Raw genomic sequence first — 13,456 nt, forward strand, 5'->3', positions numbered from 1 at the left:
GAAATGAAAGTGTGATGAGAAATTCTAAAGCCTTCAGGTTTCTTCTTTACAAAATATTGGTAGCAAAAAGGTCAGAAATCTGTAATGCACACTTACACATGGTAAATAAGCTTTAACTGTTCAGGCACTGTACTGGTGATGGCATTTATAAACTTGTTTCTTTTTTGTGGGGAAAAAAAAAAATGAACAAAATTTTTGGCCTAGGGTAAGACCCCATTTGGAAACTCATTGACAGCATGCTGCAAGTTCTGCCTTCAGAAAACCACTACAGCTGCTTTAGGTCTTCCTATCTGTGTTTACTCTAGACTTTCAGGCAGGTTTCCAGGTGGCAATAACACTTCTGATGGTCACATAATACTGAATTTCAAACAATTACAAAGAGACTTTATTCCATAAAAACAGGAAGTTGTTATATGTATGAAATAAATAACTATGCTTACAGATAGAAAATGGAATATTTTCTGAATATTTTCAAAGAAATTCTGTTCCTAATACATAAAAATGTGTATTAATACAAATCCCCACATGCATCATCATCATACACAATGCCAAAATTAACATACAAGGACCTTAGATGTCTAATCAGGGTTTGGAGCAGTTTAAGGGCAAGCACTGATTTACCACATTTGATGGCATATAAACTCTTGCATAAACACAGCCTTTTAGCTCTCTGTTTTTTCAAAATTCATACTTTTAAATTGTTCTTCAAGCGCATCAGAATCATCACTGTCTGCACTACTGAAATTTGTACCAAAATCCAGCTCATCCTTCAATTTAGTGCTCTCTTGGCCATCTTTTGAAGTCTCACTGTCAGTTCTGTCTTGTCCTTTATCAATCCTGTAGAAAGCAAGAGGGATATTATCAGCACCCACTTCTGGAATTTCAACAAGAATGGGATGGAGGACAGAATATCTTCCTGGCATTCCATCCCAATGTAGGATGGAAGATGGCAGGAGATGGGAAGAAGGAGGAGGGGCAACAAAAGTCCCTAAAGTTACTTCACACTAAATAGGACGGATATAAAACACAGTAAAGTATGCATAAAATAGTATTTAGTACAGAGGAGACTGCAAAGAAAGAAAAGTAAATATTTGAACAGCTTGACCAAGCAAGCAACTGCTGGATTGTTGTCACAAACTACTAAATTAATGTTTCATGTGTCATGCTCAATAGAGAGCACCAGTAAAAAAAGCTGAAAGACTGCTAAATGTACTGTGGTAACTGTGCTTAATATCAGTCCTTGTTTAGTTCTTCTGTTCACTAGTAACTGAATCATCAAGTGGCAGACAAAATGCAAACAGTAAAGCGGCTTGTGCATATTTTATGATGCTCTACACCAAAACCCATTTTGAAGTGCTTTGTTAAGAAGAAATACAATTTACCCATTGGTGCTAAAATGTCTTATCCAACTAGGACTTTTGTTGTCTCAGCCTCACTAACATCAATAAGCATTTTACCTGCAGTTGCATCTGAAGAAAGTGAGTAAAATGACTCCTACTGATTCATGTTGGGATAATTGAGAATATGGCATAAATTACGACAGCTTCTTGGCAGTTTCCAAACTAGGCTTATTACAAGGGGAATTATCAGAACAGGACTGAAACTATGTACTCTATGAGCTACTTACGGAATCACTATTTCTTCTTGTTTCCCACACTTAGCACAAATTTCTAGTTTACCAGCACATGGTCGACAAATAATATGATAAGGATCTTTTACAGTCTTCTGGAGGCATTTCACACTGTGAAGAGAAAGGAAATATGATTAAAAAAATAGTTTGGACATTTACTAAACATTCTGTGTTCAAATACAATATACAAAAGAGGAACAAACACTCACAAAAGAGGAACAACACATCTTCGGCTGAATTCAAATTAAACACTCAATGTTTTATCAAATAGCATAATCAAAATCATTGCCATTCACCCCTCTCCCTTACTTTCCTCAGGAAGAATTAATAAAACAAGTATTGAGAAAGAAACATTAAATAAAGAATTTTATATTTAAGTTGACAGAATAAACATTTCCATTCATTTCAGTAGGCAGTTTTTACTTTAAAATTGCAGAACTTCCAGTTTAAGGATAAAAGCAGCATATGGCATAAAAAGTACATGGACTTTACAAATAAAAAGCTTCCCAGACATGTCTTACTAAACAGAGGCAATACCAATGCAAGGCAGATCTATATATTTTTTTGAAAATAGTTTGACTTCTAATAATTAAACACTCAGAAGTAAAGTAGGGAATACTCGTGCTTATACTAAGACTCATAATTTTAAAGATGTTACAAAACTAAAAATAATTGAGGTATTAATTGAGGTACAGGGAAGTCCTCCGTCCCCATCTTTTGCAATATAAAGATTCTTTTTTTTTTTAATTGTCACATTTTTAATGTCTATTATGCTTTCACTTCACCCAGAAGCTTCATATGTTGAAAAGTTTCCTAGTCTTGTCCTTTCAGAACAATGGCTCACCCAGCCATTGTACTGCTGGCATAGAAATCATGACCTGTAAAATCAGAATGCTCTGAGAAACAACTTCTTCATTCAAAAATATGAGAGAGAACATCACATATTCTTTTATAAGCTGCTGTTCTAAAATGTCACTTCAGAACATTTAGAACAGTTCTTCAAAACAGTTGTTTAAACAGTTCTTTAAACAGTTGTTTAGAACAATTAAGAAGCTGTTCAATGCTTCCCTAATTTACAGGGGGTTTTTGCCTCCTCTCTTCCCTTTGGGAAAAAAAAACCAAAACAGGATGCACAAATAACATAGTTATTTGAGAAAAAAGTGGAAAACCCAACTTCATCTGTGGTGCACAGAACATAGAATTCTTACTTTTTATTCAGCAAGCCTTCTACCTAATCATTTATTCTTTACATGAAAGGGTGAAACTGGTTAGTAATACCAAAATACAAGCTACTGTGACAAACCTGGCTGTACTGTGTGCACAGCCCAGCTGTGGTTTCTCTGAGTTCTGTGTTTCATTGCTGAAACACTGGCTGTGTCTGCTACTGCAGGAGGTAAGGACTTCTGCAACAGAGCAAATAAGAAGGAAGCAGAGAGCATCTCCTTCAGAAAACTAAAATAATTATGTGTTTGTGATAGGTTAAAGTATTTATCATCTTTGCCATGGAGTTACACAAAAACAAGCAATACAGAACTCTATGCAAACAATGCCAACATTTGCTACTTAGGATTATAGTTTCTTACAGAAAAGGAGAAAACATGCTAAGAGGTAATGAAATGCATGTATTGCAAACATTAGCAAAGTACAGAAGTCAAGAGATGTGCAGATCCCTCTAATACAGATGTGAAACAAGACCTTAGAAAATTGTGTTACAACATGGTCAGTAAGACTTTTTGTTCAGGAAGACACTGACAGTCTTGGAAACCTACAGGTCCACAGTTCAACCAGTTTTAACAGCAAAGAGGGAAGCAGTTGCTCTTCCTCTGTGTCTCCTTTTCAGAAGTTTGCAACAAAAGACTTAAGAATTAGAAAATTAACATTGTATAATACCAGCTTCTTCTTCTGAGTTTCCAAAGCCAGAATATTTTCCAAAAGCTCACAAACTACAGGACCAACGATTAACAAAAAAATATATTTACTCACCATTTTTTAGGTTTTGTCAGTAGCTTGTACTTTCTGAATTTTACTCGCCACTCCAAGATACCTTTGCAATGCTGACACACTCCATCATGAAGCTTAGCATTTATTTTCTGAATAAGTAAAAAAAAATACATTGATGACTTCCTGCTGTAAAGAGTAAAATCTTGCTTAGAAAGCATTTTACCCATCTTATAATTGATACAGTACTATAAACATGTTTGCTTGGTATTAACATTAAGCTTTTCATATACATTTGTCTACAGATTTTCTTCAACGGAAAGGATACCTTGAAATTAAAGAATAGATGATGATGATTATTTTAATTATCTTAATACTCGTACTTCTTTCTGTTATTGTAGTGCTGAGAATTGATTACTGTAGGTATTTAATTCTTTTCATCTCTAGAAATTTTACAAAATGGATAAAAGAAGAAATAAGCCCTGAAATACACAGCTTTTGTCCAAAGAAGACAACTTACAAGATGTAGCATTTAACTTATAGCTCAAGCTATCAATATACTACATAGTTTAAATAGTCTCAGGATTTTTCCTCAGATAACAACAAAGTGGAATCCACACACTACTTGCAGTCAAATTATTCAATCTCTCTCTAATCCTAGCCTTCCTTTATGAAAAATATTTTTGCTTTCTGCATCTAAGATAATGTTTTTTTAAATGGTAACTTAAACCATGGTATATTTTCAAGACAATGAAAAATTTACCTTAATATCTCCTACAACATTTTGTGTTTAGCTTTCTCAGAAATATAAAATGTCAACTGGTTAGTAGTATTTGCACAAGAGAAGTTATTCTGAGATGGGAAATGGTACCAAATCACACTTTTACCTTAAATAACAAGCTATGTCGTTGTAAGCTCAATCCAATTTTATTTCTTCTCTATTTAAGAATGCCAGCACTAATGTTGTCTATCATATGGGTGTTCAAGATTTATGAGAAATTTAAAACTAGAAATTTCAGGGTTAAAAATCTCATATAATAAAAATTGTATTTTTTAAGATAGTTTAAAAATGGCTACCACATCAACATTGCATTATTAAAATTGTTTAAACCACATCTACTTCTTAGCGTACCTAAAAGGAGCAATTCTGCATTAATCTGGACTTCAATTGATGTTACTCTTTCACAAATAAACTGAAAAAAAAATATTCTATGAATACAGCATCTTCTGAAGTAACTTCCTGCTTTTATGACTCACAAGAGTTTCTTACTACTCCACAAAGCTCTACTTCAATACATAAGACCAAAAAAACAAGGCAAGCTTTAAAAACTCAGTATCTTATTCTATTAAAAAAAATTTATATGGCAGAGGAGACGCTACTTTCAAGTGAAACTATACTCTGCGACTTATGTTCCATTGTCTCCTTTTTCATTAAACTTGCTCATTCGATATGAGTTTTCCTGTGGTGTGGTTAACTGAATGTGTGGTGCTTTCTGGCTGCTTCAGTTAAAAGAAAATTATTTTCTAAATGATCAAATACAGACTTGGCATATTAAGAAAATAATCAAACAAGGTTTTGCATACTGCTTGAATTTTGAATACAGAAAGTTGTGGTTCTGCTGCATTATGGATATACTTTCCAAAAAATACCAACAAACACTTAATGTGCAAAATTTCTGAGAGAAGAAAATCATCATTAAGTTCCCAGTAGATAATTGTTAAAGGCAATTTAATATCTCACAATTTAGTATCTTGCAATTCAAACTGCTGTGAGCAGTGCCTGTGTTCAGTCTTTCAAAATTCATGCAGTTCAAAGACAAGCCTTGTTTTCAGCACTTGACCAGCATGAAGCAAGGCTCCAGGCACCATGGCCCACAAGGTGCAAACTAGCATGAACTTCCCAGTGCTCCCCCTCACTCCCCGGACTTGCATTGACTGCAGGAGGCCAGTAAGATACACTGTAATTTGTTTTTCCAGGTAGGGATACATTTATTGTTACCAGCTGGTTTTAGTTTTGCTAAGGCAGAATCCAGTGAAAGTCAAAAGACTGCAGAAGCTTAAGCTGAAGGGAGATGGCTGTTCTTCCAAAGAAGCAGTTAGCTTCCTGGATGAAAATGATGTATATTCCCTTAACACATCCTGATATCACAGCTGGGGCTGGGGTTGGGAGCTGTGCCATGGAGTGATCCAGGGGCAGGCTCAGCAAAGCCTAAAGCTCCTGGAACGCAAGAGCCTGTGTTCAGGACTGCACACCCTGAAGAATGATCAGAAACTACTTCAGAAACCTCTCATCTGAAGCAAATCCAAAGTTCATCAAACAGGCAGCCTATTAAAAACTCTGCTTAATATCTGCTATGGAACAAGGAAATACACAGTCATTGTTCATGGAGCTTTATAAAGCTCTTCCCCACCCCAACACTCTCATCATCTGGCTCCAGAATACACAACAACCACATAGGGATGAGTTTCTTTTTTCTTCTTTTTCCAATCAAACTGAAACACAGACCATCCCAAAAGCTGAAGATGCCAAAGATGAAGGGACACTACAACAGGGCACAGGCAATCCAAGAGGTTCCTCACGTACACTGATGACAACTGCCTTCTCCAAGTGAGAGAGGAGCCAACAAGCAGAGGTGCTGTGCTGGACCCTGTTCTCACCAACGAGGAGGAGCTGGTGAATGTGAAGCTGGAGGGCAACCTGGGCTGCAGCGACCATGAAGCAGTGGATTTTAAGGACCTTGGGGCAGCGAGTTGCTCAGGAAGAAGATCACTACCCTGTACCACAAGAGAACAGACTTTGGCATCTTCAAGGATCTCCTTAGTAGAATGCCATGGGATAGAACTGTGGAGGGAAGAGTGGCTCAAAAGAGCTAGATGATACTGAACAGTTGTCTCCTTCAGGTTCAATTGCAATGCATCCCGACAAAGAGCAAATCAAGACAGAAAACTGAGATGCCTGCATGGGTGGACAAAGAGCTCCTAGAGAAACTTAAACAGCTAGCTCACAGAGGGTGCAAGCAAGGGAAAGTAGGCTGGGAGGAATACACACAAATCGAGCCAAGGAGCCAAGGAGATGGTTAGGAAAGCTAAAGTACAGGCAGAAATAAATCTAGTAAAGGATGTCAAGGATAAGAAAAAAAAGGTTCTTTAAGTATGTCAGTAATCAAAGATAGACTTGGGAAAATGTGGGTCCTCTCAGGAGGGATACAGGAGGCAGAAAACCTGTTTTCCCCGGACATGTAGAAGGCATTAGCACAGTCGAACTGAGTGTACCCTCAGCAAGTTTGCCAATGACACCAACCTGTATGATGTGATCAGCACACTGGAGGGAAGAGATGCCATACAGAGGGACCTAGACAGGTCTGAGAGGTGAACCTGTACAAATCTCATGATGTTCAACAAGGCCAAGTGCAAGGTCCTGCACATGGACTGTGGCAATCTCAAGCACAAATACAAGGTGGGTGGAGAATGGACAGGAGTACTCTGAGGAAAAGGGCTTTGTGAGTGTTGGTGGATGAGAAGCTCAACATGAGTTGGCAGCTTGAAGCCCATAAATCTGGCCAGTAGTGCAAGGGAGGGGATTCTGCCCCTTCACACTGCTCTTGTGAGACACCACAGAAGCATTCAGATCTGGATGATGAGATAACATAAGAAAGACATGGACTTATCAGAGCAAGTTCAAAGGAGGGCCACTAAGTAGACCACCCTTGCTAGCAGAAGGACTAGAGGGGGTTTGCAACTAGATGATCTTTAAGGCCCCTTTCAACCCAAAACATTACATGATTCTGTCATCACATTTATGTGCATCAAAAATCACTTTAACTATCCTGATCCAGGCATAAAGATGCCTGGAAGCTTCAGCGTGGTAATAGCACAAATTTTACGCAGCTATTCAAGTTGCATCTGCTCAGAAGGTCACCAATTGGAAGAAAGACAACAGCTTTAAGTTCTAACTTCCTCCTTCTGAGGGGCACACATAGAGCATCTTCCCCTTCTTCAGCAATTTCCTGTATTTTTTACTCAATTTTGATGCCTCAAGTATGAGGCGTTGTAATTAATCATTGGCTCAGTATATCTGAATACAAGAGCCACTAAGACTTTACAACTCCACCAGGCAGTTGGTTTAGAAAGTCAATAGAGAATGATGGATTGATGTAAAGAAAGCAGTTAGAGAGTTTAACTTGTGTTTGTCTTTTAGATTTATTTTGCTCAGAAAAAAAGGCCTGGTATTTATGTGCAACCATTACTAAAATAAATTGTTAATTTACTGTGGTTTTTTACACTTCATTCAGCATCTCCCCTGACCAAAACAACCCATAACACACCACTTTCAAAAGCAATGCTGACTTGAAGAAGTAAAGAAAGATGTCCCTAATTAAAAATTTGAATAGTCTGTTTTTTCAGATTTTTGAAAATGTTAAAAAAGCATGTGAGAGAAGTTCTCATAATAAACCTGAAGACAAATTTTCTTGTTTCTCAGTTCCCGGTCAGAATGGGGAAGTCAAATAAACTCCTCTGGTGCTTACTTTTCCTATTAATATTTACTTTTAAAATATATTTTGTATATTGTTTCAACTTTCACAAACACACATTTTTTTCCTTTTGCCCATTTAATAGCTTGCTTTTCCTTGAGGGTATTAAAAAACCCAACAGACCACACAAAACCCTGAAAAAAGCTAGTAAACTTCATTATTCTTTTCAAACTTTTCTACCCAGCTTTTATGCAGGTAGTCAGGCCTCACACACAAATAGGAGGTAGCACTTGAAATTAATTTCTTGGTGTAAAATTAATTTATTGGTGTGAAAACTACTCCAACATGTTAGATTATGTTTATGTTGCAGCAGTTTCTCTGGGGTTTTCTTTATGCTTATTTCCTTGTTTTAGTCAATAGCTCTCTCTTTTCTTTAGCACAGTTTGCTCCAAGGAAAAGTGCAACTCATCCAGTGCTTGTGGTACATCTATGCATTCCCCAGGGAAATTACAGTCATGCAATACAGACATACCTGAGCAGCCTTAAGGTATGATGCCACAAAATGCTCCATGTGCACACTATAAGCACATTCAGTTGTATATTAACGAATCAACATCCTCCGATCACATAACCTAACATTAAATCACCTAACAACCTGCCAAAAGCAGTTCAGAACGTATTAAAGTAAACGAATGCACCTACACCTACTAACACAAAATAATCCCTAGCTAAAACTAGCATTAAAGCGCTCCCAGGTAGGATGTAATGACAGGGCTTCAAAGAAGCTTCACCATCTGTTTGTAAGCTTCTAATTATGTGTGAACCTATGGGTATTTTGATTTCCTCTACTGAAAGCAGATTCCTTCTACTGAGCACATATCAGTGGTCCATTCTGCTGTAACTGAGTGTAATGTTAATGCCACCCATAAACTTCTTTGTAAGAAAGACAGGTGGCACTGCTTCAACCAGCAAGGCTGAATGCAGCACAAGGGTGAATGCAGGATTTCTGAACAAATGAACTTATAAAAAAAAAAAAAAAAACACAACAAAACTCCACAGGACCTCCAGCGCATGACTACTAAGCAGTTAAAGTAGGTCACTGCAGACAGACAAATGTGAAACTGAGCCACCAGATGCCAGTTTTCACGGTTCCAGTACACATTACACAGGCTAAAATTGTCCCCCACAGAGCTTCAGTTGCTCCCATATTGTATCAGCATTACTTGAAAATCCTTTTTCTACAGATGTTTTCTCATCAAGTATTTCAAAACTTAAGGAACATACGCATATAGCATTTAAGAGAGCACTGGAAGGACTCTCATCATCTCCCCCAGAAAGAATGGAAAATACACAAAGACACATACATACACACCAGACACACCTCCAGCACCTACCCACACATTCTGTCTCTCACTCTCAGCCCCACCTCCAGAGTTGGGTTAGAGTCCAAAACAGATATTATATTTGCTCCTATTCTCCCTACATGAAAGGCTACAACCCAAGACGGAATGTACTTCTGAACCCAGAGTAAAAGGAGTGGCCAGACAGTAGACTTCAGCATGCCAAGCTACTCTATGCTGCAGCAAGAACATTATCTAAAAAACTGCAATATGGTTATCTAACAACTCCAGTCAGCCACTGGTTTATCTCTATCTCCCTTCTGTGTTTCAAAATAAGATTACTGACTCAGCATTTAAGCTCTACATTCAGCTGTTCTCTACCTAGTCCTTTCCCACAGTCTAAACCAGTGTTTCAACTAAAACAAGTGATTTATCCATGCACCTGGCTGAAAAAGTAACTGACATTAATACTGTGGTAAAGCTGAGGTTCAAAGGTAATAAACCCTGAAATTTAGGGAAATATGAATTATCATCTTAATTAAAAGAATGAAATGGAGAAACAAATCAGTCGTTTGAGTGTAAATAGGAATCACTTTGTGGTTTACCATCTTACTACAATGGAATTCTAAATGTTCTCATTAAATGATATTTGCTTTCATTTCTAGAACTACTGCAGTTTTCATTATGACTTTTGTAATATACTTTACATAAAACGTATATTCATATAACATAATGTATATTCCTCAGCTTGGTGCTGCAAAGAGCTATTCTGGAATATACCATGTAATGCAAACGCCAATAAACAAATTCCAAGATCCAGTAACTAACAAGACAGTGTCTTACCCTGTCCTGGCTATTCCTTCTTCAGGTCATCCTAAGATGCACACTTTTCCAGCACTGTTGTAGCTGTTTCCCAAATACAGTAGAGAGGCAGTGCACTTTGTTGCAAGGATGTTTCACCTCAACAAGCCTCAAGAGCAATTCTGTAGTAATGCTGCAGTAAAGACTGATCATTAGAGGAAAGACAGGTGGATCTTCTAGCATGTTCTCAAGTAATCAGGTCTGTGGCCTCTAAGATTAGAAAATGGATGACACAGTCAGTGTCGGACAAAAAGCACAAAACATTTCAAAACACCAAAACAAAACAACTGGATAATGACTGCCAGCAGAGAAAAGTCAAAATCCTATTAGATCAATTTCCTCTACAGATCCTGCTTCACTGAAAGAAATAGCAATAACACCATAATTAACTACAACTCCACCCACTGTACAACCTGAAGGTATTCTAGTAAATATTCAACATTGCTAATGCAGTGTACAATTGCAGCAGGATCCAAATTTTAAGCTGATAAGCATTTTGCAGCCTTTCAAGATAGCATTGCATTGGACAGAAGACAGAAGAAGCCTGTACAACAGAAGACAGGCTAAGCACAACCCCCCCCCCCCCCACATTATGTTTAACAGTGATTTTCAGGAGATCCATTTTCTTTGAGAAGCTTTAAGCATTCTTTTGATCGACTGAATAGAAAGAAGTATGCTCCACTCCTTTATCAGTCCCTATGACAGACTTTCTATGATTTCTTCCTTTTTCCTCATCACACCTTGAATATCCATGACATATCTGATCATCCTGGACTGCAAAAGACAGAGATGCAAAACCGTCATCATTCAGCATAGTCCATATCTAAACTATGACATTAATCACCACTTAATCTTTGCTAGTCTAACTTCTTTAAAACAGCAAAATGGGGCTAGCATGATTATACTGACCCCTGTGTATCCCTGTCCTGGTTCTGGCCAAGTCAGGGTTAATTTTTCTAGGACACTAAGGTTATTCCATAGCACCTCACATTATTTTGCAGGGGGCACATAGCATGGTGTGGTCTGGTACTGCAAGGGGTCCCACATAGTGAATGCCTGTGTGTGAATCATCTCTTCTACACTTGCCTACAGTGACAACTGTCTGAAATGTCTTGTGACTGTTTTCTTATTTCATTTGCTGTTTCCAGTAAATTGTCCTTATCTGAACCTGTGATCCCTGCCTTTTGTGCCTCCAATTCTCTTCTCCAGGGCTATGCAGGGAGATAGGTAGGGGGAGAGGTGAGTGGGTGGTGCATGGTTTAGAGTGTTTCAGTTACAACACTAAACTGGGGAATATAATTCCTAAAACACAGCAGTACCTTAGGACTTGAATTTGCACATGACAGGATGCCCTAAGAAAAATAAACGTATCCTTTCCCCTTACCAAACATTACCTAACCCCAGAACATGATGCACATTCTTCAGGATGCTACTTCCACACACTCAGCCCTCTCCATGAACCAGCACGAACAGAGAGAAAATAAATAATTTGCTTTAAATGGAAAGAAAAAAAAAAAGACAAGTAGATGTCCACATCTAACCTTGGCCACATTAAAAAAAAAAATATTTTCTTGAGTGCATGACATTGTGTAGCCAGTTCTATAGGATATCAATTATTTTCAAAGGGAAAAAAAACAGTCATGTGTGTATTAAAGTGATTACTTCAGTTACAAAACAGATACCAGAATTCAGTTTCTCTTGGAAAACTTTTTTGATAGACCGGCTCTCTACAACATTTCTGTGTGTGTGTGTGTTTGTACCAGACAGAAAATACTCTCCTATCAGAGGTCATGCACTGACTCATACAATAAATAATACTGTCACTGCTTAGAATCCCAGGAAAGCAGCCTGCAAGTTCAACTTGCAGAACTGGTCCTAAAAAAAACTATCTCAAAAACCAACCAAAACAAACTCACAAAAAACCCAAATCTCCCTCTTTGGCATCAGGGCTTTAACTTACTGCTTTGTTTCCCTCCTCCTAGCTCTTTTTAACAACCCAGGCAGGGTCAGTTAAAGGGATATTGATATGACAGCAATAGCACCAGATAAACTCTCCTAGATTGTTCATCCTCCATGTTCTTCAGCCCCTTCCACATATTATGTTACCAAAACTAAAAGCACAGAGTGCATTTCAAGAATATATTGTAGACCGTTTCCCTTTCCCTGCTTAGTACCAAAAAAAGACAAAACAGTCTTCTGGAACAACAGCGTGAAGATGATACTTTTGTAGCAAAAGTGCTGACAAGACAAGCTGAACACACCTTTCTATCTAACTTCTTTTAAACAAAGAAATTAAAGCACACATGAAAGTTATCTCAAACCGAAGCTGAGTATTTATGTGGGATGGGGGAAAGTTGTCCAAACGCAGCTCTCAAAACATTAAGATTTCTGAGTTATGACCACATAGTCACACACTTTGAGAAAACAAAAAAAAAAGAAGTCATATGGAAAACGCCTTTCAAGAAGTCATATGGATAACACGCCATTGAACATTTAATTGCTGCACTCACTGCACAAATCTATGCGCTTTATTTCAGTCTTCCTCTTATAATTCTTTGGCTTAAGAAGGTCCTTTCATGTCATAAGTATGATTCAAGTCTCACACTACCCATTTGCCTACAGTGACAACTGTCTGAAACGTCTTGTTACGATTCTCTCCTAGCAGCACTGTGCCTGGTGCGGGCGGAGCCGGGCCAGAGGTATCTCCATCCCTGAAACGGTCCCTCGGCATCCAGCGCCTCGTGACTTCCTCTGCGATCCCGAAGCCCATCAGGACCTGGCACCAGACCTCACAGGGACAGGGCATGGCTTCAGAGGCCGTGCGGGGACCTGCCCACGCTTTCGGCAAGACGCCCTTCCCAGCGCTCCGGCCTCAAGGGCTGCATCGCCTGCAGAGGGGCGGCTTCTGGAGCCGGGACGGGCCCGTGTGTCCCGGCCTGGCCCCGGCCCGGCCCCGTCCCCGCCTGCCTTGCACCAGGCCCGCCCCCGCCTACCTTGCACCGGGCGCTGGTGTCGTACTTGTCGTTCTTGAAGGCGCGCGCGTTCTGGTGGCGCTGGGGCCGCGTGCGGGACACGTTCCCCCGCTCCGAGCTCATCGCGGGCCGGCGCCGCGTGCCCCGGAACCGCTCCCCGGCCCGCCCGCACTGGGCGGCGTCGCCGCGGCTGCGCCCCCATTGGCGCTGCGGCCCGCGAGGCCCCGCCCCGGCCGCCCCCGC

The 13,456-nt window shown here is 39.2% G+C and overlaps 1 protein-coding gene across 2 annotated transcripts; it reads right to left on the minus strand.

Annotated features, from left to right (window-relative positions):
• Positions 1–362: 362 nt before the first annotated feature.
• On the minus strand, positions 363–13,366 carry CZH9orf85 (chromosome Z C9orf85 homolog). 2 transcript variants are annotated; one of them, XM_059492796.1, is made up of 4 exons: positions 13,235–13,366; positions 3,614–3,720; positions 1,628–1,741; positions 363–837 (listed from the first exon to the last, which is right to left on the minus strand). In XM_059492796.1, exons 1-4 carry the CDS (start codon positions 13,334–13,336, stop codon positions 663–665), a joined length of 498 nt encoding a protein of 165 aa, XP_059348779.1. In that variant the 5' UTR covers positions 13,337–13,366; the 3' UTR covers positions 363–662. The 2 variants fall into 2 exon arrangements, with proteins under 2 accessions (XP_059348779.1, XP_059348781.1); XM_059492798.1 differs by lacking the exon at positions 13,235–13,366 and adding an exon at positions 9,435–9,457 and having other exon boundaries at positions 3,614–3,757.
• Between the last annotated feature and the right edge of the window lie 90 nt (positions 13,367–13,456).

This window comes from Ammospiza nelsoni, chromosome Z (genome assembly GCF_027579445.1).
Source record: "Ammospiza nelsoni isolate bAmmNel1 chromosome Z, bAmmNel1.pri, whole genome shotgun sequence".
NCBI classification, from domain to species: domain Eukaryota; kingdom Metazoa; phylum Chordata; class Aves; order Passeriformes; family Passerellidae; genus Ammospiza; species Ammospiza nelsoni.